Source organism: Aquarana catesbeiana, linkage group LG04 (assembly GCF_042186555.1).
Source record: "Aquarana catesbeiana isolate 2022-GZ linkage group LG04, ASM4218655v1, whole genome shotgun sequence".
Taxonomy (NCBI): domain Eukaryota; kingdom Metazoa; phylum Chordata; class Amphibia; order Anura; family Ranidae; genus Aquarana; species Aquarana catesbeiana.
This window is the reverse complement of record NC_133327.1, coordinates 512,835,174-512,858,740: the sequence shown is the minus strand read 5'-3', so window position 1 is coordinate 512,858,740 and position 23,567 is coordinate 512,835,174. Positions and strand designations below refer to the sequence as shown.

Below are 23,567 nucleotides of genomic sequence, written 5' to 3'. Positions count from 1 at the left end.
GATAACACGCCAAAGGTCGGGGCTACAAGCAGACAGAAATAGTCAGGAAAACAAGCCAAAATTGGTACACAGAGTCAAATGTAGAGCATACGGCAAGAAATACACAGGGAAGCCTTAACACACTAATGCTCTGGCAAGGCTGGCTTGCAGTGCACAGAGTTAAGTAGTGTTTCCTGTTAGAGGCCGGGGTGGAGCCATGCTGAGAGAAGATTACTTAAACATGCAGGTGTGAGAGCACAGTCCTTAAACTGGTTGTAAACCCTAGGACAAAAATAAAAAAACCTGCAAGACAAAAGCATACTAGCTCATTATGAATTACTTACCTGAGATCGAAGCCCCTGCAGCCGTCCTCGTACACCGCTCATCGTTCCCGGAGTTACTTCCGGGTATCGCAGGCTCCGGCACTGTGATTGGCCGGAGCCGCGATGACGTCACTCCCGCGCATGCGTGTGGGAGCCGCCGGTAACGGCACACTCTCTGAAACAAAAGCGCATACGTGCCATTGCTTCAGTTTGCTTCAGTGCGCATGTGCCGAGGATGTCAGCACATGCAAATACAGGGGATATCTCCTAAACCGTTCCGGTTTAGGAGATATCCTGGGTAGCTACAGGTAAGCATTATTATAGGCTTACCTGTAGCAAAAAGTGTGTTGAAAGGGTTTACCACTTTAAGTTGACACACAGACCAGAGAGGTAAGCAGACAGACAGGGCAGGAAACATTACTTCAGATTCATGACACTATGCCTGGTGTGATGGGTTTGTATTTCCAATGTAGCAGGGGGTTCACATGCATTGTTTTCTAGAATTTTAAAGCTGAACTCTAGTCTTACCTTCAGCTTTGCACAGTTGTACAGGCTTCTCTTCTTTACTTACTGCTTACTATGATTTTATTGCATACTGTGAGTTTCTCACAGTATGTACCAGAAGTTTCATCAAGTAGGAAAGAGCCTGCTTCACTTCCTGGCTGGAGGATGGCGAGGCATCAGTTTTACTGTCCCTAGCCCACCCCTTTTAGTCATTGTATGTCTTGTATTATACATTTTTGAAATAAAGAAGCTCAGCATCACATGTGGGTGTTACCTAGGGTGTTCTGCATGCAAATGCAGTCTGCCTAGGAATGCCAACTCCACCAGACTATCAGTCACCCATTAAGCTATTTTGAAATTTGCTTAACTTCTCCTTGTATGAGGCTCTTAAGAGGTGCACTGGGGAGGGAGGGAGGTGTACTGTGACATTTTCAGAAAGCTCTCTGTTAGCCCCACCCACCAGTCATGATCTGCCTGCATTGTATGAAGAAGCTCAGAGATCCAATGATGACATCGCTTGGTCTAAAATAGGGTATGTATTGAAAGCACGTTTTATTTAACCACTTGCCGACCGCTGCACGCCGATGTACGTCGGCAGAATGACACGGGCAGGCAAAAGGATGTCCCTTTCAATTTGCCGGAGAGGCAATTTGCCCACGGAGAGGGAGAACGGGGTGATGTAAACAAGGCATTTCCCTGTTCTGCCTAGCAACATGACAGGGATCTACTGCTCCCAGTGATCGGGAGCAGTGATCTCTGTCATGTTCTAGTGAGCCCACCCCCCCTACAGTTAGAGCATGCTGAGGGAACACAGTTAACCCCTTGATCGCCCCCTAGTGTTAACCCCTTCCCTGCCAGTGACATTTACACAGTAATCAGTGCATTATTATAGCACTAATCACTGTATAAATGCCAATGGTCCCAAAATAGTGTCAAAAGTGTCCGATCTGTCCGCCAAAAAGTTGCAGTCCCGATAAAAATAGCAGATTGCTGCCATTACTACTAAAAAAAAATTCATAATAAAAATGCCATAAATATATCCCCTGTTTTGTAGACACTATAAATTTTGGGAAAACCAATCAATACACGCTTATTGATAAAACAACAGTGTAGCGCTAGTATGCACACTAGAATGGAGAGGTGTATGTGCCTAAATGTGGTACGTATAAAAACCAAGTGTAATGTGTAAAAAACAGAAATAACTGTGCTTGAACACAATTAATATGTGGATCAAACATATAACAACAGTCCACATAAATGTGAAGGGAAGATCTCTTCCTGTAAAGGTGACATCAAATCAGTGAGGATGAGAAATTGATTGTCTGTAGTCACTCTCAGCAACACTTCGAAGGTAAGTAAATAAATACTCTTACCAACTGGGGTGGACACACGTGTCATACGACAGTGGGTCAAACAGGATCAGGATCCTATTCCGGGTTCCGCTTACCGGAACCATCGGTGGCGGCGGACACGATCGTGTCCTTTCTCCTCTGAACATGGAGCAGAGTGAAGGGAAGATGGCCCCCCGCTCAAATATTCATTCCAGTCCTATGATCAGCTTCAGACAAATGGTCCTGCTGGAAAACCAGCACTCAATCAGCGCTTGCAGCCATTGATCAGTGTATTCTGGTGTATTCTATAATAATACAACATGACACATCCCCACATCTCACATTCTTGTGTTAATGTAGGGATCTGTCAGTTTTTTTTTTGTTTTTGTTCAACCCGCTGGTTGAACGAAAAAACTGTACATATATACCCAGGTTTAGATTGGTACTTTTGTCTAGGCCTAGGACCTTGTTAAGAATTTTACTGTACTGCCTCTTCTGGTGACAATGTTTTTACCAGGAAAATAAGTGAGGTCTGATACAAGGGCACATACAGAAAAAAAAATACTTTGTAAGTAAATGAGACCTAAACTTCCTATCAGATTTTATCATGTTGCACATGCATTGTTGTTTGTCTTTAAATAATTTTTCCCTTTCCTCACTCCGTAGCTAGGGGATGCTGGTTGGCAGCTAAACAGTGGGGACCTTGAGTGGAGAGTGGAGAGTGAACAAGTCTTGCTTTTTGACTGCTGGTGATTGCTGGGTTGCATTTTTAGGTTCTTTTTGGGGCTTTTCCTTGTAGCTTTTTAACACCTTTTTCTGACACTTTTTAAACAGCTTTTTTTTTCTTTGCTTCCTTCAGCCTAGTAGAACTCATTGTGAGCCTGCTTATCTTTGAGCTTGCTGGAACTCTGTCCAAGTGGAACTGGTCTAAGTGGTGAGTTAAAAGTAAGAGTTGAAAACAGGAGGTTATAACGGGTCATAGTACCTGTGTAGTGTGAGTACCTGAGTGTTGTCTCAGTAGTGTGTGTGGATCGTTAGTACTTGTGTATTGTGTACTTGTGTATTGTAAGTACACGTAGGTCTGCGAGTGGTGTATGAGTGCACATAGTTCTGCGAGTGGTCTGCGAGTCCACGTAGGTCTGCGAGTGGTCTGCGAGTGCACGTAGGTCGGCGAGTGCACGTAGGTTTGCAAGTGGTCTGCGAGTGCACAAAGGTCTGTGAGTGGTTTGCGAGTGCACGTAGGTCTGTGAGTGGACTGCGAGTGCACTTAGGTCTGCGAGTGCACGTAAGTCTGCGAGTGGTCTGTGAGTGCACGTAGGTCTGCGAGTGGTCTGCGAGTGCACGTAGGTCTGCGAGTGCACATAGGTCTGTGAGTAGTCTGCGAGTGCACGTAGGTCTGTGAGTGGTCTGCAAGTGCACGTAGGTCTGCGAGTGCACGTAGGTCTGCGAGTGGTCTGCGAGTGCACATAGGTCTGCGAGTGGTCTGCAAGTGCACGTAGGTCTGCGAATTGTCTGCAAGTGCACGTAGTTCTGCGAGTGGTCTGCGATCGAACATAGGTCTGCGAGTGCAGGTAGGTTTGTGAGTGGTCTGCAAGTGCACGTAGGTCTGCAAGTGCACGTAGGTCTGCGAGTGGTCTGCGAGTGCACATAGGTCTGCAAGTGGTCTGCAAGTGCAAGTAGGTCTGTGAGTGGTCTGCGAGTGCACGTAGGTCTGCGAGTGCACGTAGGTCTGCGAGTGGTCTGCGAGTGCACGTAGGCCTGCGAGTGCACGTAGGTCTGCGAGTGGTCTGCGAGTGCACGTAGGTCTGCGAGTGCACGTAGGTCTGCGAGTGGTCTGCAAGTCTGCAAGTGCACGTACATCTGTGAGTGCACGTAGGTCTGTGGGTGGTCTGCGAGTGCACGTAGGTCTGCGAGTGCACGTCTTGTTGAGTACCTGTGTATTGTCTTGTTGAGTACCTGTGTATTGTCTTCTTGAATATTAATGTCAAGAAGCTAGTTGTTAGGTAATTTGGACAGGGTATAATCCCCAATCCTCATTAAATTTAATAGGTACGATGCCCGGCTGGTGTAGAGAGGCGACTCATTGTACGTCTTGCGGCATGTATGTGTTCCTTGATCATGCGATCAAGGATGAATACTGCTGTGCAAAATGTAAGCGCACTGTTTCCCTGGAAGCCCAGGTTCTGAATCTGGGAAAGCAACTGTCAGCACTGAGAAGTCCCTCCATAGTAAAGGAAAGCCAGGAACGTACACGGCAGGGGCCAGCAGAGAGGCAGGTGGAGACAAAGAGGTGCAGGCACTAGCAAAGAGTAGATGGGTGACAGTCAAGAAGGGTAGAGTGGGAAGTGCCAGGGAGGCCGATCCAAGGCTGGAGCATCCCAATAAGTATGTTCCATTGAGTGACATTGGTGAAACCAGTCAGGGACCAGCACTGCTGGAGCTGAGGGACTCTCCTAGCTGCCGGGGAAAGAACTCCCCCAGTGAGAGTGAAGGGAAAGGAAAGACAGATTCTGCTGGTAGGGGACTCAATTTCATAGGACAGAGAGGCCAAACTGTAACAAAGACCTGAAGCGCTGAACAGCATGTTGTCTACCGGGCGCTCGGGTTCGGCACATCACGGATCGGCTCGGGTTCGGCACATCACGGTGGACAGATTACTGGGAGGGGCTGGGGAAGACCCAGCTGTCATGGTGCATGTTGGCACCAATGACAAAGTCATAGGCAGATGGAGTGTCCTAAAGAACGATTTTAGGGACTTAGGATCTAAATTGAGGAAAAGGACCTCCAAGGTAGTATTCTCAGGAATACTACTGGTACATCGAGCCACACCAGAAAGGCAGAGGGAGATTAGGGAAGTAAACAAGTGGCTGAAGAGCTGGTGTAGTAAGAAGGGGTTCGGGTTCCTGGAGGACTGGGCCGACTTCTCAGTCAATAACCAGTACTATAGAAGGGACGGACTGCACCTAAATGAGGAGGGTGCAATCAGCTGGGAATGAAGATGGCCAAAAAGTTAGAGGGGTTTTTAAACTAGGCAATGCGGGGGAGGGTCCAGAGGTCGAGATAGTCAGCGCGGAACATATTCCAAAGGGTAGTATTGGGAGCATTAGTGGTAGGTTGACCAAAGCGCATAAACCCAAGGTAAGTATAGTAGCAAGTCCTAGTTGCAATCTCAGAACCCCCAATAAGAGGATAATAAGCGACCGGTCTAAACTACGTGGCATGTTCACCAATGCCAGGAGCCTGGCGCACAAGATGGGTGAACTAGAGATACTGTTCAAGGAGGAGTTGGATTTTTTGGGAATTTCAGAGACCTGGTTCAACAGCTCTCATGATTGGCTGGCAAACATTCAAGGGTATACCCTTTATCGCAAGAATAGAGAGGGTAAAAAAGAGGGAGGGGTATGCCTATACATCAAGAATAATGTACAAGTGAATGTGAGAGATGGCATCACTAAGGGAGCTAGGGAGGAGTTGGAATCCTTATGGGTAGGGCTCCAAAGGGATGAAGCTAAGGGGAAAATAATACTGGGAGTATGCTATAAGCCCCCTAACCTGAGGGAGGAAGGGGAGACAGATCTCCTATCACAATTTGGATTAGCAGCAAGGATAGGAAGTGTCATCATAATGGGGGATTTTAACTATCTAGACAGAGACTGGGCAGAGGGAATGGCGCATTCATTTAAGGCTCGCCAGTTCCTAAATGTCTTGCAGGACAATCTTATGGGTCAGATGGTAGACGCACCAACTAGAAATAAAGCGTTACTGGATCTACTGATTACCAACAATACAGACCTGATCACGGATGTGAAAATACAGGGCAATTTAGGTAACAGCGATCATAGGTCAATTGGCTTCAGTATAAATCACACAAATAGGAAACATAGGGGAATACAAAGACACTGAATTTCAAAAGAGCCAACTTCCCTAAACTACGAGCCTTGCTATAAGGCATAAATTGGGATAAAATCTTAGGAACCAAGAACACGAAGGAGAGATGGGTTTGCTTTAAGAGCATATTAAATAAGGGCATTAGCCAATGCATCCCATTGGGTAATAAATTTAAAAGAGCAAACAAAAGTAAAAATGCATATAAAAGCAAAGGAGAAGGCCTTCAAAAAATACAAGGTTGAGAGATCATCATCAGCATTCAGACTTTATAAAGAATGCAACAAGAAATGTAAGGGTGCAATAAGGACTGCTAAGAACATGAAAGACACATAGCGGAGGAGAGCAAAAAAAATCCCAAGAAATTCTTTAAGTATGTAAACAGTAAAAAAGGGAGGACAGACCATATTGGCCCCATAAAGAATGAGGAAGGACATCTGGTTACAAAGGATGAGGAGATGGCAAAGGTATTGAATTTATTCTTCTCCTCAGTCTTCACGACGGAATTGGGGGGCTTCAGTAACCAAAACTGCAAAAACTGCAGTGTTTATCCTCATGACACATCACAGGAAGCACCTCCATGGTTAACAGAGGACAGAATTAAAATTAGACTTGGGAAACTTAACATTAATAAATCACTGAGACCAGATGGGTTGCACCCAAGGGTACTTGGGGAACTCAGTCAAGTAATTGCCAGACCATTGTTCCTAATTTTTACTGACAGTCTACTGACTGGAATGGTACCAGCTGACTTGAGAAAAGCCAATGTAGCACCAATATTTAAAAAGGACCCGAAATACATCCCTGGGAATTACAGACCAATTAGCCTAACATCAATAATATGTAAACTCTTGGAGGGGATGATAAGGGACTATATACAAGATTTTAGTAATGAGAATTGTATTATTAGCAGTAATCAGCATTGATTCATGAAGAATCGTTCTTGCCAAACCAATCTATTAACCTTCTATGAGGAGATGAGTTGCCATCTAGATAAAGGAAGACCCATAGACATGGTGTATCTGGATTTTGCAAAAGCATTTGACACAGTTCCCCATAAACGTTTTTTGTACAAAAAAAAGGTCAGTTGGCATGGACCACAGGGTGAGTACATGGATTGAAAACTGGCTACAAGGGCGAGTTCAGAGGTAGGTGATAAATGGGGAGTACTCTGAATGGCCAGGGGTGGGTAGTGGGGTCCCCCAGGGTTCTGTGCTGGGACCATTCCTGTTTAATTTGTTCATAAATGACCTGGAGGATGGGGTAAACAGTTCAATCCCTGTATTTGTGGACAATACTAAGCTAAGAGCAATAACTTCTCTGCAGGATGTGGAAACCTTGGAAAAAGATCTGAACAAATAATGGGGTGGGCGACTACATGGCAAATGAGGTTCAATGCAGAAAAATGTAAAATAATGCATTTGGGTGGCAAAAATATGAATGCAATCTATACACTGGGGGGAGAACCTCTGGGGGAATCTAGGATGGAAAAGGACCTGGGGGTCCTAATAGATGACAGGCTCAGCAATGGCATGCAATGCCAAGCTGCTGCTAACAAAGCAAACAGAATATTGGCATGCATTAAAAGGGGATCAATTCCAGAGATAAAACGATAATTCTCCCGCTCTACAAGACTCTGGTCCGGCCGCACCTAGAGTATGCTGTCCAGTTCTGGGCACCAGTCCTCAGGAAGGATGTACTGGAAATGGAGCGAGTACAAAGAAGGGCAACAAAGCTAATAAAGGGTCTGGAGGGTATTGGTTATGAGGAAAGGTTGCGAGCACTGAACTTATTCTCTCTGTAGAAGGAACGCTTGAGAGGGGATATGATTTCAATTTACAAATACCATACTGGTGACCCCACAATAGGGATAAAACTTTTTCACAGAAGGGAGTTTAACAAGACTCGTGGCCACTCATTAAAATTAGAAAAAAAGAGGTTTAACCTTAAACTACGTAGAGGGTTCTTTACTGTAAGAGCGGCAAGGATGTGGAATTCCCTTCCACAGGCGGTGGTCTTAGTGGGGGGCATTGATAGTTTCAAGAAAGATAAGCACCTGAACAGCCACAACATACAGGGATATACAATGTAATACTGACATATAATCACACACATAGGTTAGACTTGATGGACTTGTGTCTTTTTTCAATCTCACTTACTATGTAACTCTGCTGTATGTAGTTAGTCCCAACTTTCTTCTTTTTCATGCTTTAGTCTCCTATTCATCACATGTGCTGTGTTCTGCTGGAGCCACACAATATTATTTTTTTGACCTATCTGATGTTCATCTGTGAATATCTGCACAAATTTTCGATTAAAGGTTTCTGTGACCTGCAGGATATCATTTGGATTGAGTCACTGTCTGTAAATTTTAGTTTTAAAGGGTAACTCCACTTTTGTGGGAAAAGAATAGGAAATAAAAAAAAAAACAATATAGCATATACAAATGCCACACAAATCATATTGTACTTTATTGTTAATAAAAATTACCTTTGATTTTAAATCTACAGCACTGCAATTTTCCTGTAAAATGCAATGCAATGTGGCAAACTGAACTCTTTAAATCATATTTAAACAACTTTGAATCATAATACATAATATGTGTAATGGTGTCCATAAGAGATTAGTGCAAAATAAGTCATACCCTGTTTCCCCGAAAATAAGACCTAGCCTGATTGTCGGTGATGGCTGCAATATAAGCCCTACCCCCCAAATAAGCCCTAGTTAAAGTCCTTGTAGGTCTTAGGGTAGGGCTTATTTTCGGGGTAGGGCTTATATTGCAGCCATCACTGACAATCACTGGGTCTTATTTTAGGGGAAACAGGGTACACAGGAAATGGACAGTCATGAAAAAAAATATATTCAACCCACCACAGAAAAAAATTACACAGGGTCGTGGACCACGGGCCAATCACAAAACAAGCGTACAGCTAATATTAACTGGAGCAGGCCAGCAACAAGAAGAAAAGAAGAGAAAGAAAGAAAAAAAAAGGCACAACAACACCAGGCTCTGAAGTGTGTGATCACTGGGCTATAGCCATGGTTGGCTCCGAACAAACTAAGAATAATTTAAATCAGGCTATAAATATGAATTAAAGTTGTCAGAGTCCAAATAGAGCAGCCAGAGACACCAAGTATCAAAATGAGCTTTAGTTCTCTCATCTAACTGGGCCATCAATCTTTCAAATTCATAATGTGGCCCTTGTCCCACTCAGCACTTGTGGGGCTAACCAAGGATTTTTAGTGGCACCAGATAACTGCATGAGCTGCCAATTGAAATAAGTGGAGACCCTTCTTAATGCGAGAAACAGATTGAAGGTAGGATTGACAGAAGAGTAATTTGAGGGATACATGGTTTGTCACACAAAACAACTTAATGGAATATGGCAAAGACATTAGACCAAAGAGATTGTATACCAGGACAGTCCCACCAAAATGGCCCAGAATGGGGATTGGTTCATGATGATTGATACTATCGCGTATTTAAGTGGGAACCCCTTAGGTCAGGGGTCCTCAAATTTTTTAAACAGGGGTCCAGTTCACTGTCCCTCAGACTGTTGGGAGCCAGATCAATGCAGCCTGATCAGTGCCCATCAGTGCAGCCTCACCAGTGCCCATTAATGCAGCCTCACCAGTGTCCATCGATGCAGCTTCACCAGTGCCCATCGATGCAGCCTCACCAGTGCCCATCGATGCAGCCACACCAGTGCCCATCAATGCAGCCACACCTGTGCCCATCAATGCAGCCACACTTGTGCACATCAAAGTAGCCACAGTCGTGCACATCAATGCAGCCACACCTGTGCCCATCAATGCAGCCACACCTGTGCCCATCAATATAGCCACACCTGTGCCCATCAATGCAGCCACACCCGTGCCCATCAATGCAGCCACACCCGTGCCCATCAATGCAACAGAGGAGCCAAGATGGGGGCCAGCTGCGGGGTCGGGAAAAACATCAGTTAGATCCATGGGGCAGGCCAGCTGACCAGCCCCAGACAGCTTCGGGGACAGAATGAAGGGGGTGGATGCAGTTTAGAGAGCCCGGGAGATGGATGAGATGGCGGCGGACCACGAGTATGCCAGATGAGCGGACTGGCTGGGAAATAGTGACTGGGATCAAAACATATACCGTGGCTCACTTGGACACCCCCACAGGCCAGGTAAATGACTTAGGCGGGCTGTAGTTTAAGGACCCCTGCCTTAGATGTTTGGTTGCGAGGGATCTTGATTGCCCATGGGTTGCTCATTAAAAAGAGAAATCTTTTATTCTGATTAAGCTTCTTAGGGGAATCTATATTCTGGAATGCACGCATAAAGCCACTTTAGGAAAGGGGCAGGTTTGATGGGGCAATTTTGATGGTGGCAGTATGATGGGGCAGTTTTGATGGAGGCAATATGATGGGGCAATTTTGATTGTGGCAGTATTATGGAGCAATTTTGATGGGGCAGTATAATGGGGCAATTTTGATGGTGGCAGTATGATGGGGCAATTTTGATGGGGGCAATAGGATGGGGCAGTTTTGATGGTGGCAGTATGATGGAGCAATATGATGGGACAATTTTGATGGGGTCAATTTAATGGGGCAGTATGATGGGGCAATTTTGATGGGGGTAATATGAAGGGGCAATTTTGATGGGGGCAATAGGATGGGACAGTTTTTATGGGGAAATTTTGATGGCAGTATGATGGGACAATATGATGGGGGCAATTTTGATGGTGGCAGTATAATGGGGCAATTTTGATGGGGGCAGTATGATGGTGGCAATATAATAAGGGCAATAGGATGGGGCAGTTTTTATGGGGCAATTTTGATGGTGGCAGTATGATGGGGCAGGTTTGATGGGGACAATATGATGGGCCAGTTTTGAAGGGGGCAATTTTGATGGGGGGAATATGATGGGGCACTTTTGATGGGGGCAATATGATGGGGCAGTTTTGATGGGGGCAATGTGATGGGGCAGTTTTGGTTGTGGCAGTATGATGGTGGCAGTATGATGGGGCAATTTTGATGGGGGCAGTATAATGGGGCAATTTTGATGGTGGCAATATAATGGGGGCAATTTTGATGGGGCAATGTGATGGGGAAATTTTGATGGGGGCAGTATAATTAGGCAATTTTGATGGTAGCAGTAGTTATGGGGCAAATTTGATGAGGGCAATTTGATTGGGCAGTATGATGGGGGCAGCTTTGATGAGGGCAATTTGATGGGGGCAATAGGATGGGGCAGTTTTCTATGGGGCAATTTTGATGGTGGCAGTATGACGGGCCAATACGATGGGGCAGTTTTGATGGGGCAATATGATGGGGCAGTTTGATGGGGCAATTTTGATGGTGGCAGTATGATGGGGCAATTTTGATGGAGGGCAATAGGATGGGGCAGTTTTGATGGTGGCAGTATGAGGCAGTTTTGCTTGTGGCAGTATGATGGGGCAGTTTTGATGGTGGTAATATAATGGGGGCAATTTTGATGGTGGCAGTATGATGGGGCAATTTTGATGGGGGCAGTATAATGGGGAAATTTTGGTGGTGGCAGTATGATGGGGCAATTTTGATGGGGGCAATATGATGGGGCAATTTGATGGGGCAATTTTGATGGTGGCAGTATGATGGGGCAAATTTGATGCTGGCAGTATGATGTGGCAATTTTGACGGGGGTAATTTGATGGGGCAGCTCCTGCAAAAGGTAATTACTTTTTAAAAGATGCTAATTGTAAATGATATCTCTTGTTTCTGTGCATATATATATATATATATATATATATCCTCACAAAAGTAAGTACACCCCTCACATTTTTGTATATATTGTATTATATCTTTTTATTTGACAGCACTGAAGAAATGACACTTTGCTACAATGTAAAGTAGTGAGTGTACAGCTTGTATAACAGTGCAAATTTGCTGTCCCCTCAAAATAACTCAACACACAGCCATTAATGTCTAAACCACTGGCAACAAAAGTGAGTACACCCCTAAGTCTCCCCATGCGGGGAGATGCCACATCTGACATGACGCTTTGCTGTTCTCCATGTGGACACTCTCGTTCTCCTGTCATTGCCTTGAACAACTGACCTCCAGTGCATAAAACGTTAAACACGTGAGGTCAGTTTGTGACAAACATATGCATCTGTACTGTTTAAACTGTTGTATACTTGTATAATATTGTATGTATAATCATGATTTCTATATCAATCTTATAGATTGCTCATAGCTATATGGAAGTCTTTCAGCCCTTTCCTTTCTTTCCCCGAAGAAGACCCTTACTCCGCATGTCGAAATGTGTTGGATCTCATCTGTTTTACAGCATACCTTTACTAGAATACATTAAGCATGAGGGGTATTTTTATCTAAAAAGTAAAATTTCGTCCGGAACACCGCTTTAAGGGGAGAGAGTCATGGATACAAATAGCTACCCCTTTAGGTTTATTATCAGGCTTGTTACTCACATAAGACAAAAGAGGAAAAAGCCTAGATTTTTAAAATAGGTGAGTGGGATTCTGTAAAATGGGTTTCTTGCAGAAAATGTAGCTTTACCTTTTGCTTATGCATATGATACAAAATGGCTTCTAGATCTGCATGTTTGGTCACTTCACCTCACAAAAATATTGGTAATTTGGTTTGAGTGACTACTTTTTAACAAGACAGAAAATTAGGCAAGTCTACCAAACATAGCTCCCCATGATAGCCAGAGCAGATGTGCAGATCCAAGAAATCAAAAACAGGTATCTCATCAACAGAGTCCCAGAGATACACTATATTACCAAAATTATTGGGACGCCTGCCTTTACACGTGCATTAACTTTTAATGGCATCCCAGTTTTAGTCTGTAATGGCATCCCAGTCCGTAGGGTTCAATATTAAGTTGGCTCACCATTTGCAGCTGTAACAGCTTCAACTCTTCTGGGAAGGATGTCCACAAGGTTTAGGAGTGTGTCTATGGGAATGTGTGACTATTCGTCCAGAAGTGTATTTGTATGATCAGGCACTGATGTTGACAAGAAGGCCTGACTCGCAGTCTCCGCTCTAATTAATCCCAAAGGTGTTCTATCGGGTTGAGGTCAGGACTCTGTGCAGGCCAGTCAAGTTCTTCCACCCCAAACTTGCTCATCCATGTCTTTATGGACCTTGTTTGTGCACTGGTCCAAATCATTTGGTGGAGGGGTGAATATTGAACCCTATGGACTAAAACTGGGATGCCATTAAAGTTCATGTGCGTATAAAGGCAGGTATCCCAATACTTTTGGTATTATAGTGTATATATGCAGCTCCTTTTATTCTAGTTAACCCTGTCCCTTCTGGTCTGGCATTCTATACTTAGTGTTAGCTCAGGGTTCAGTAACAAGCATTGGCTAAGGCCAGGTTAGGCATCCGACAACCCACAGGTAGGTAGAGGTCCAGTTGCATGGCAGAAGAAGCTATTAGCGGCTAAGAAGTAGATAGGCTGACCCTGATTTCTAGTATCACACAAGTTGAACAATGATTGGAGGATCTCCCCATCATCACTGATTCTGTCTTCAGGCCTTCAACAGCAAGACAGACACTACATCATGATCATCCTCAGTGGTCCCTGCAATGGGATTTTGCTGCAATATTCATCTGGCGGTATCTCTATTAATAACTATAAATACCTGGGTATATGTGCACAATTCAATTAGAACTTCTGTCAGCCCTTTGTTGATATTACCTGTTTTACATTGGATGTACTGTATGTAATATTACTAATCTTTAATTATTTAAAGCTCCTATTATTCCCCTACTATCTATTTACTTTTGGTTAATGTTATATGCTCACTGCAGTAGTTCCTCTTCTCTCAGTTACATTTATTGGGTTACTAATTAATTTCCCAGGAAGGGAATCATGCTGAAATAATTGTTTGTTATAGGAGGACCAGCAGAAAAGATACCCTTGCAGCTCCTTTGTCTGTAGTGGCCAATCACATTTTTATTGTTGTTGTATGGTACAAGTTATAAAAAAAATACAAAATAAAATTACTTAAAAAATTCTATAGGCTGCTTTAAGCCAACTTACTTTATATATTTAGTTTGAGACAAATTTTGTACAGGATCCCCAGCATATTTATTTAAGTTCATAGGGGTATTCACACTGAGGCGGTGGGCGCATCATGGTAAAGCGCCAATATTTTTAGCGGCGCTTTAACGTTATTCTAGCTGCGCTTTTCGGCCGCTAATGGGATGCTTTTTAGCTCCCGCTAGCAAGCCAATAAAGGGGTTAATAGCGCCCATGTAGCGCCGCTGCCTAATCGCTTTGTAGGCGCATTGATTTCAACGTGCAGGGGTGCTTTAAGAGCGCTCCTAAAGTGCCCCAAAGATGCTGCTTGCAGGACTTGTTTGATGTCCTGCAAGCGCACCATGCCAGTGTGAAAGCACTTGGGCTTTCACACTGGAGTTAATCAAAAAACGAACAGTCAGCGCAAAAACCATCAAAACAAATCCAAGCTGCTGAACACTAAAGGCAAATATATAAATCCTTTCATGTAATGCAATAAAAATATATAGTGCAGCGCTAAATATCGCAATCAATAATTAGAAATGTCCATAGATGGAAAAGACCAATAGATAACAACGGTGATGCAGGGTGCTTCATGCAAATCCAAAGTGCTCTTCAAACTGTGCTCCCCCTTTTGCCAGTCAAACCGCTCACCTTGTTAAAGGGACCCCTGAACTAACAGGAAGGTCTCATACGCTTTCACCACTTTTTAGTGGTCAGGGTGGTAACTTGACTGGAAAGCTGGAACTCTCTTTAATAGGGCTCAACAATTTTCTTCCAAATTAGCATGGAATAAACAAAGAAAATACATAGTGCTCTCTGTATAGCTAAAAGTAATTCCTTTTATTAAAAAAGACAGGTACTCACATATATAGCACTATAACCAGTGCTAGGCATTTAGGCGCATGTTAATTACAGATGACAATGATAAGGCGGCTACAGCGACGTCTAAACCGGAATAAAACCAATCCGCACGCGTATCGTCCTATAGGACTTCCTCAGCGGTATTAGCGTCCCCTAGGTCTAGTCAATAATTTATATAAAACCCCCTCATTCGGTCATCTGTTGCTAATTAATTCCCGAGTGGTGAAAGTCCAATCGGAACGCACCACTCAGGAATAGGAAGTATACAAAGCTCTATGCTATTGCCGGTTGCCATAGTGATCAGCATCGTTATGACACGATGCCAGATCACATGACTTCTTGCTTAAACAAGCACCCACCTCCTGAGTGTACATATGAGGCATCCATCCACTCCTAGAGGCTAACACTCAGGAGTGGGGCGTAGTTCAGTATGTAAATGAGGCGCAATCGCGTCATCGCGATGACGCGACGTCCGGTCATGTGACCGACTGCGTCAGTGGTTGCCTCCTTCCTATATTCAAGACAGGCTGTGATAGGGTGAGGCTGGGTCACATGCTGCTGCCAGCCACCCTTCAGCTGAGAAAAGTGTAAGCAAAGGAGGTGTGATGTTATTTAGCCATACGTCAGCAGTAGGAAGTGTAAACAGAGGTGGAAAACAATGCACCTATGCTTTCTGTATAACACTGGGACACTGGACTAATTATCACCACAGTACTAAACTGATCACTGTCAACGAACCACAATCAAAATATAGTACTGCTAAGTTTAATTAATCCCAAACCGAATCATATTCGGAAAGTTTTTTTTTAAAAACTGCTCTAACATTATCATAAAAATAAAACTATTTAAAAATATGTACTTAGTAGACACTTCCCTGCAGCCACCTTTAACAATAAAATCATCATCCGTTATTCAAATAGACGATTGGCAATCCTATAATCACCAAAATAAAACCAAAAAACTTTACAATTATTAATAACTAATTATCGATTGGAAATAAAACAGTTCAAATCGAACTCGACATTAAGCCCCGTGGGTACTCCAACATGTGTCTCATACACCCAGAAAGACTCACGGCGGCTTAATTGTCTGATGAAATTACCTCCTCTCCAGTGGGGTATAACCTTTTCTATTAAAATTACATCTTAGATTGCTTGAGATTTTGTTTGGCCAAAAACTACTTTTGGTACAATAGACGGTTTTTTCTTCAAACAAGGGGTGTGGCAACGGGGGCTCGCTTTGCTCCCAGTGTTGCCAACTATTTTATGGCACACTGGGAGGAAGAAGTGATTTATAAGAATACACCCCCTGAACTCATCTGTTACCAACGGTACATCGATGATATTATTATGATTTGGGATGGTGATCGATTGAACCTAGATACTTTCATGAAAAAATTGGATGAGAACAATAGAAATATTGTCCTCTCCTGGAATGTGGGTATTGACCATGTCACGTACTTGGATCTTGATATCCATATAAAAGACAACGGGTTAGAGTTGAAAAATCACTTTAAACCCACGGACCGCAATGCGTACATTCCCTTTGGAAGTTGCCACCATTTACAATGGTTGTGCAACATTCCGAAGGGACAGTTTGTACACATTAGGCGGAATTGCACACACGAGGAGGAATATCTTGCGCAGTCGGAAGTTCTATCGACTCGTTTTGTGCAAAAGGGATACAATAAATTGGATATTATGAAACATATCGAGACCGTCCGTATAATGGACAGAACGACACTGATTTCCAATGATCCTAGGGTCAAACAGGATAAAACAGGGAATATTAGAATTGTTTTGGACTATAACGTCCAATACAAAAAATTTGAAAAGATAGTCCGCAAATACTGACCTATCTTGAAGCAGGATAAAACACTCGGCCCTGTTCTCCCTGAACGTCCTCAGTTTGTTTATAAAAGGGCACCATCCCTAAGAGATAAGCTAGCCCCAGGGGTTATCGATCCACCCCGTGTGTCTGAAAATAGGATATCCAACATCCTGACAGGCTTCTATGCTTGTGGACGTTGCCCAGCTTGTAAACAAGCTAGGGGAACATTAAAAAAAGGAAAGAGTTTATCGCTACAGCAACTAAGAGGACCTACCAGATCAAAGACTTCATTACATGTTCCACGGCAGGGGTGGTATACATTATGGAATGCGAATGCGGCTTGCAATACGTGGGGAGAACGTCCCGACCCTTGCATGTCCGCATTGGCGAACATATCACCAATATTAAAAAAGGATTAGACTCACACAATGTCTCTAAACATTTCAAAATATGTCACAAACGTAGTCCTGCCAAACTAAAATTTTGGGGAGTAGAAAAGGTTATACCCCACTGGAGAGGAGGTAATTTCATCAGACAATTAAGCCGCCGTGAGTCTTTCTGGGTGTATGAGACACATGTTGGAGTACCCATGGGGCTTAATGTCGAGTTCGATTTGAACTGTTTTATTTCCGATCGATAATTAGTTATTAATAATTGTAAAGTTTTTTGGTTTTATTTTGGTGATTATAGGATTGCCAATCGTCTATTTGAATAACGGATGATGATTTTATTGTTAAAGGTGGCTGCAGGGAAGTGTCTACTAAGTACATATTTTTAAATAGTTTTATTTTTATGATAATGTTAGAGCAGTTTTTAAAAAAAAACTTTCCGACTTTTACACTTCCTACTGCTGACGTATGGCTAAATAACAGCACACCTCCTTTGCTTACACTTTTCTCAGCTGAAGGGCGGCTGGCAGCAGCATGTGACCCAGCCTCACCCTATCACAGCCTGTCTTGAATACAGGAAGGAGGCAACCACTGACGCAGTCGGTCACATGACCGGATGGCGCGTCATCGCGATGACGCGATTGCGCCTCATTTACATACTGAACTACGCCCCACTCCTGAGTGTTAGCCTCTAGGAGTGGATGGATGCCTCATATGTACACTCAGGAGGTGGGTGCTTGTTTAAGCAGGAAGTCATGTGATCTGGCGTCGTGTCATCACGACGCTGATCACTATGGCAACCGGCAATAGCATAGAGCTTTGTATACTTCCTATTCCTGAGTGGTGCGTTCCGATTGGACGGTCACCACTCGGGAATTAATTAGCAACAGATGACCGAATGAGGGGGTTTTATATAAATCATTGACTAGACCTAGGGGACCCTAAGACCGCTGAGGAAGTCCTATAAGACGATACGCGTGCGGATTGGTTTTATCCCGGTTTAGACGTCGCTGCAGCTGCCTTATCATTGTCATCTGTAATTAACATGCGCCCCTTAATGCCTAGCACTGGTCATAGAGCTATATATGTGAGTACCTGTCTTTTTTAATAAAAGGAATTACTTTTAGCTATACAGAGAGCACTATGTATTTTCTTTGTTTATTCCATGCTAATTTGGAAGAAAATTGTTGAGCCCTATTAAAGAGAGTTCCAGCTTTCCAGTCAAGTTACCACCCTGACCACTAAAAAGTGGTGAAAGCGTATGAGACCTTCCTGTTAGTTCAGGGGTCCCTTTAACAAGGTGAACGGTTTGACTGGCATAAGGGGGAGCACAGTTTGAAGAGCACTTTGGATTTGCATGAAGCACCCTGCATCACCATTGTTATCTATTGTTCTTTTCCATCTATGGACATTTCTAATTATTGATTGCGATATTTAGCGCTGCACTATATATTTTTATTGTTTCACACTGGAGTGACAGGAGAGATGCTTTACAGGTGCTATTTTTAGTGCTAAAACGCCTGTAAAGTGCCTCAGTGTGAAAGTAGCCTAAAGTGTTTGTAATTTCCAGCAGTAAAGGCATCATAGATGGGGCTCAGGCTCTAAGAAATTCTAGCCCTTAAAATGGAACTTTAGTCAGAGAATTAGGGCCTACTAGATCATTTCAGAATGGCCCCTTTTGCAGGTAAAACATTTAAAAATTGGTGCCAGTACTGTTTAAAATCCAGTAATACACTCTCACAATGCTCTGCACATGCTATGTTGCGCTCTATGTCAGGCAATGTGCCAAATTTGTAGAGGCTGATCTGCTGACAACCTAAAGATTTACTACTGCTCAGGGGCTCCGGGCTTCAGCAAAATGGCAGCCTCCGAGAAGAAGAAACAGGAACAATGCTGGAGGCAATTCACAGCACACACTAATTTTGGTAGCATAATTAATGTGAAATGTATGTTCCTTGATGAAGAACATTATTTTTGTCGAGTTGTTATGGGTTCCACTTTAATTTGGCTAGATTAGTGAATGGTTGGTATGTAAACACAGAGTTATAAGAAAATTGACATTCATAATGTATATGTACCTTCTGTACTCATATCAGGTGTGGGTATCCATATGTAGGTCATTCCAACATCCTTATACAACATGAAAAGGGTATCTGGGCTCATGGGTTCATTATATCGATTGCAGCCTTTACTGTTCTGGACGATGTCCCACTCAGTTTGAAAGTTTAAGACAGCAGTCACTTTTAGTTCATGCTTCATCTTGATAGTAACATGCTCCAACTGTCGTGGACAACTTCCCAACCAGATATTGGGCAGTATTCTGTTGAAATACACAGATGCATAGTCAACATATGAAAATAAAATTGCACTTTTATGCCAAAATGATTTACACAATTTTTCATGCTCCCCTTATTTTCAGCGTATGATGACATCTTTCTTAATGAAATGTAGCTTAATGAAAATTTCTAGACTGCCCATGCTTACAGTACAATCCACATACATGAAAGGAGCAGTTTCATCACAAGGTGATCGTTTTCTAGTACCGAATGAATTAAAGGGGTTGTAAACCCTCAAGGTTTTTCACCTTAATACATTCTATGCATTAAGGTAAAAAAAACTTCCTGTGATGCAGCAGCCCCCAAGAGCCCCCCTTTTACTTACCTGAAACAGGTCTTTCCAGTGACAGGGACGAGCACACCAGCTTCAGCCGGTGTCTAGGGTCCTGATTGGATAGATTGATAGGAGCGCAGCCATTGGCTCCCACTGCTGTCAATCAAATCCAATGACGCGGAAGCCGGTGGGCGGGGCCGAGTCCTGCTGTCTGTGTCAATGGACGGCCACACGAGTGCCCCGAGGGAGAGCGGCTCTCCAATGGGGCACTCGAGAAGAGGTGGAGCCAGGAGCGCAGCTGAGGGACCCCAGAAGAGGAGAATCGGGGCCACTCTGTACAAAACCAACTGCACAGAGGAGATAAGTATGACATGCTTGTTTGTTTGTTATTTTTAAAACAAGCCTTTACATACTCTTTAAGCCTTTCTGAAAAGTAATCCTCTCTTTCAACACAAATGTGTATATATATATATATATACACACACACATACACACACACACAGTTTCTCGCAAAAGTGAGTACACTCCTCACATTTTTGTAAATATTTTATTATATCTTTTCATGTGACAACACTGAAGAAATGACACTTTTGTACAATGTAAAGTAGTGAGTGTACAGCTTGTATAATAGTGTAAATTTGCTGTCCCCTCAAAATAACTCAACACACAGCCATTAGTATCTAAACTGCTGGCAACTGCTATAGCCGCTAGCATTAATCACTGTGTTCTTCCCCACTGGGAGAACACAATAGCTCCTCTGGCAGGATTTCCCATCAACACTGACTGTGTTGATGGGGGAATCTAGCGATTTTCTTTCCTGATAGCCATGATTGCAGGAAAGAAAATCACATTATCTATGGCCTGCCTTAGTTAATTCCTCCTACACAGCTGATTCTGTTTGATTTATGATTGTATTCTAACCTACATGTTAACCTGCTGATCTGATATAAAATTGTTTGATCATGCATTAGACTAATGCCTACAAAATCCTTAACTGTGCTCATGTGTACCTAGGAGAACTGACGCTGTTTTAAAAGCAAAGGATGGCCACACCAAATATTCATTAGATATACTTTGTTTTCTGTTCCTGCACTTTGTAGATTGTTAATAAATCAAAACTTTTAATTCAATGCTTTTTGAAAGCATTCTTACTTTACAGCATTTTTCACAAGTGCCTAAAACTTTTGCACAGTGCTTCATATTACAGTTATAATAAATATATATTGATTTGAAGGTATATATTTGCTCATTACAAATGCAGGATCTGCTTCCTGCTTAATAACACCACACAGTGACTGTGCTTTACTGCTCTTTTCTTTCAAATAAAAATATATACAAATATGGCACAGCAAGTAAATAAAAATGCGCAAATCTCACCAAAAATATTTTTCTGGTAAATAAAACAATGATGATTCAAAATGTTTACTTTGTTTCTCTTAAAAAAAAATAATCAAGTTAACTTAAATTAGCCAAGAACAGTGTCCATTCTAACTTGTTGCCCTACTCATACTAGTCTTTGAATTTCTAGTACCTGGAAAAGTGCATTGCTTGATTGTCAGCGATGTGAAAATAGAAGTTTGTAGTGTGCTTCATTTCATCTGTATGGCCAGTAGTTTCAATCCAGTGCCCTATTGGATAGCAATAAGCGCCATCAACTATATTGCTCTCATCATAAGTACAACATCGGTCATGGTGAGGTCCATTACCTAAGTATAAAGAACACATAAAGGAGAACTAACAACATTAAATATTTAGTTGTTTTTCAATAAGTAGTGGCAAATAGTTACTGCAGTCTTAAAGGAAAATATACTGATTTTGGACTAATTGATTTGTAATGTACTTCTAAGTACAATGTATTTCTTTGTTAAAGTAAGAAACACTGTAATATATTAGACGAGTACTGCTTAAAGCTTAACTCCAGGTATAGATGCATTTAAATATATTCCTCAATATAAATCCACTTATGCCGTGTACACACGGCCGGACTTTTCGACCAAACTTGTCTGACGGAACTAATTCGTCGGACAATTCGACCGTGTGTGGGCTTCATCGGACCTGCTGCGGACTTTTTCGGTCGAAAATGAGACAGACTTCAGATTTGGTTTTTCAGATTTTGAGACATGTTTCAAATCTTTCCGACGGACTCGAGTCCGGTCGAAAAATCCGCTCCTCTGTATGCTAGTCCGATGGACAAAAACCAACGCTAGGGCAGCTATTGGCTACTGGCTTTCAACTTCCTTATTTTAGTCTGGTCGTACGTCATCACATACAAATCCGTCGGACTTTGGTGTGATGGTGTGTAGGCAAGTCCGTTCGTTCGAAAGTCCATCGGAAGTCCATCAAAAGTCCGTTGAAAGTCCGTCGGAAAGACAGTTGAACCTTTGATGCCGAAAAGTCCGCACGTGTGTACACGGCATAACAGTAAATGCCTTTGGAAACTTGGATATTACCTTGTAAAAGTAGCAGTGACATCATCACTGGCTGCACATAACTTGTGCAGAAAGCAGAGTTCTGGGAGGTGCCCAGCAGGCTCCACCCACCACTGGTTGCCTGCAAAAAACTACAGGAGGAGGCAGAGACAAGACCAGTCACCCTGCGCAAGGGGAGAGAGCAGAAGAGACCAGTCTTTATTACTTGAAGCAGCAGTGACCAGTCTTTATTACTTGAAGCAGCAGTGACCGGTCTTTATTACTTGAAGCAGCAGTGACCGGTGTTTATTACTTGAAGCAGCAGTGACCGATCTTTATTACTTGAAACAGCAGTGACTGGTCTTTATTACTTGAAGCTCCCGCACAGAAGCAAGGTTTCACATGGGATTATTGTACAGATCTGGAAAAAAATACATAAAGCACACGAAAGCCTCATACACACGATCCGATTGTTGGCAGGGGATTGTCTGTTGACAGACTGTTGTCCTAAAATCAGACCGTTAGTACACTCCTTCAGACAATTGTTGTCCAACTTTCGGCCAACAAATGTTGGATGGCAGGCTAGTAAATTTTCGGCGGACAACGGTCTGTTGTCTGATTTTTGTATCGTCAGTACACAAGTCCGTCACACAAAAGTCGAAAGTACATACATGCATGCTCGGAATCAATGCTCACCAAATACAAAATTAGCAGAGGGGGCCCAAGGGGTGGCCCTTAAGAGCTGAAATTCCTCGTAGTACATCACTACGTTCGTGTTTGTTGGCCAACAATTGTGTAACGTTAGTATGCAAGACAAGTTCCTGGCACACGCCCTTTGGACAAAAATCAGACGCTCGGTTGGCCAACAATCAGATCGTGTGTACGAGGCTCAAAAACTGTATTTTAAGTATATGGTAAGTAAACTATAACAACAGGCCTAATATGTAGGACAACACAAATAGTTTTATCATATTTCACATAAAACTTCTAAAAAGATAATCTACTCCATGGACAAAACCATTCACAATCTTTACAGGTATAAGGAAGCCTTAAATCTATTACAAGCAAACAAATATTGTCATTACAACCTGTGGAATCTAGTCACAGTGTCAAAAGGTATCTGATAATCTCAAATCCAAAAATAAAACACTCCAGTATATCCACTCACAGTAAGCAGGACTTCTCATCCTTTAAAAAATACTGCACATCAATCACTGTCACACTCAAACAGTTTTGGTTCAAATGGCAACATGCATATTTGCTGTGATTAATTGTAACCAGCACAGGTTCCAGTACTTATTCAATTCAAGGCTAAAAACTAAATAAACATAGGTCTCAATACGTATTAAGCTTACCTGATATGTTTATGAAGTGTATTTTTTCCTTATCTCTGAATATGTATTTTTCACCACTTATTCCAATGGAATTTTCCAT

General features: G+C 42.8%; 1 protein-coding gene across 2 annotated transcripts in view; it reads right to left on the bottom strand.

Annotated features, from left to right (window-relative positions):
- Window positions 1-23,567, bottom strand: part of EPM2A (EPM2A glucan phosphatase, laforin) — a 410,272-nt gene that overhangs the window by 52,740 nt on the left and 333,965 nt on the right. For both annotated transcript variants that reach the window (XM_073627740.1, XM_073627739.1), the window contains exons 3-4: window positions 21,257-21,431; window positions 19,194-19,435 (exon numbers count right to left, since the gene is read on the bottom strand). In XM_073627740.1, the coding sequence (XP_073483841.1) occupies window positions 19,194-19,435; window positions 21,257-21,431 (417 nt within the window). The remainder of the gene's footprint in view (window positions 1-19,193; window positions 19,436-21,256; window positions 21,432-23,567) is intronic.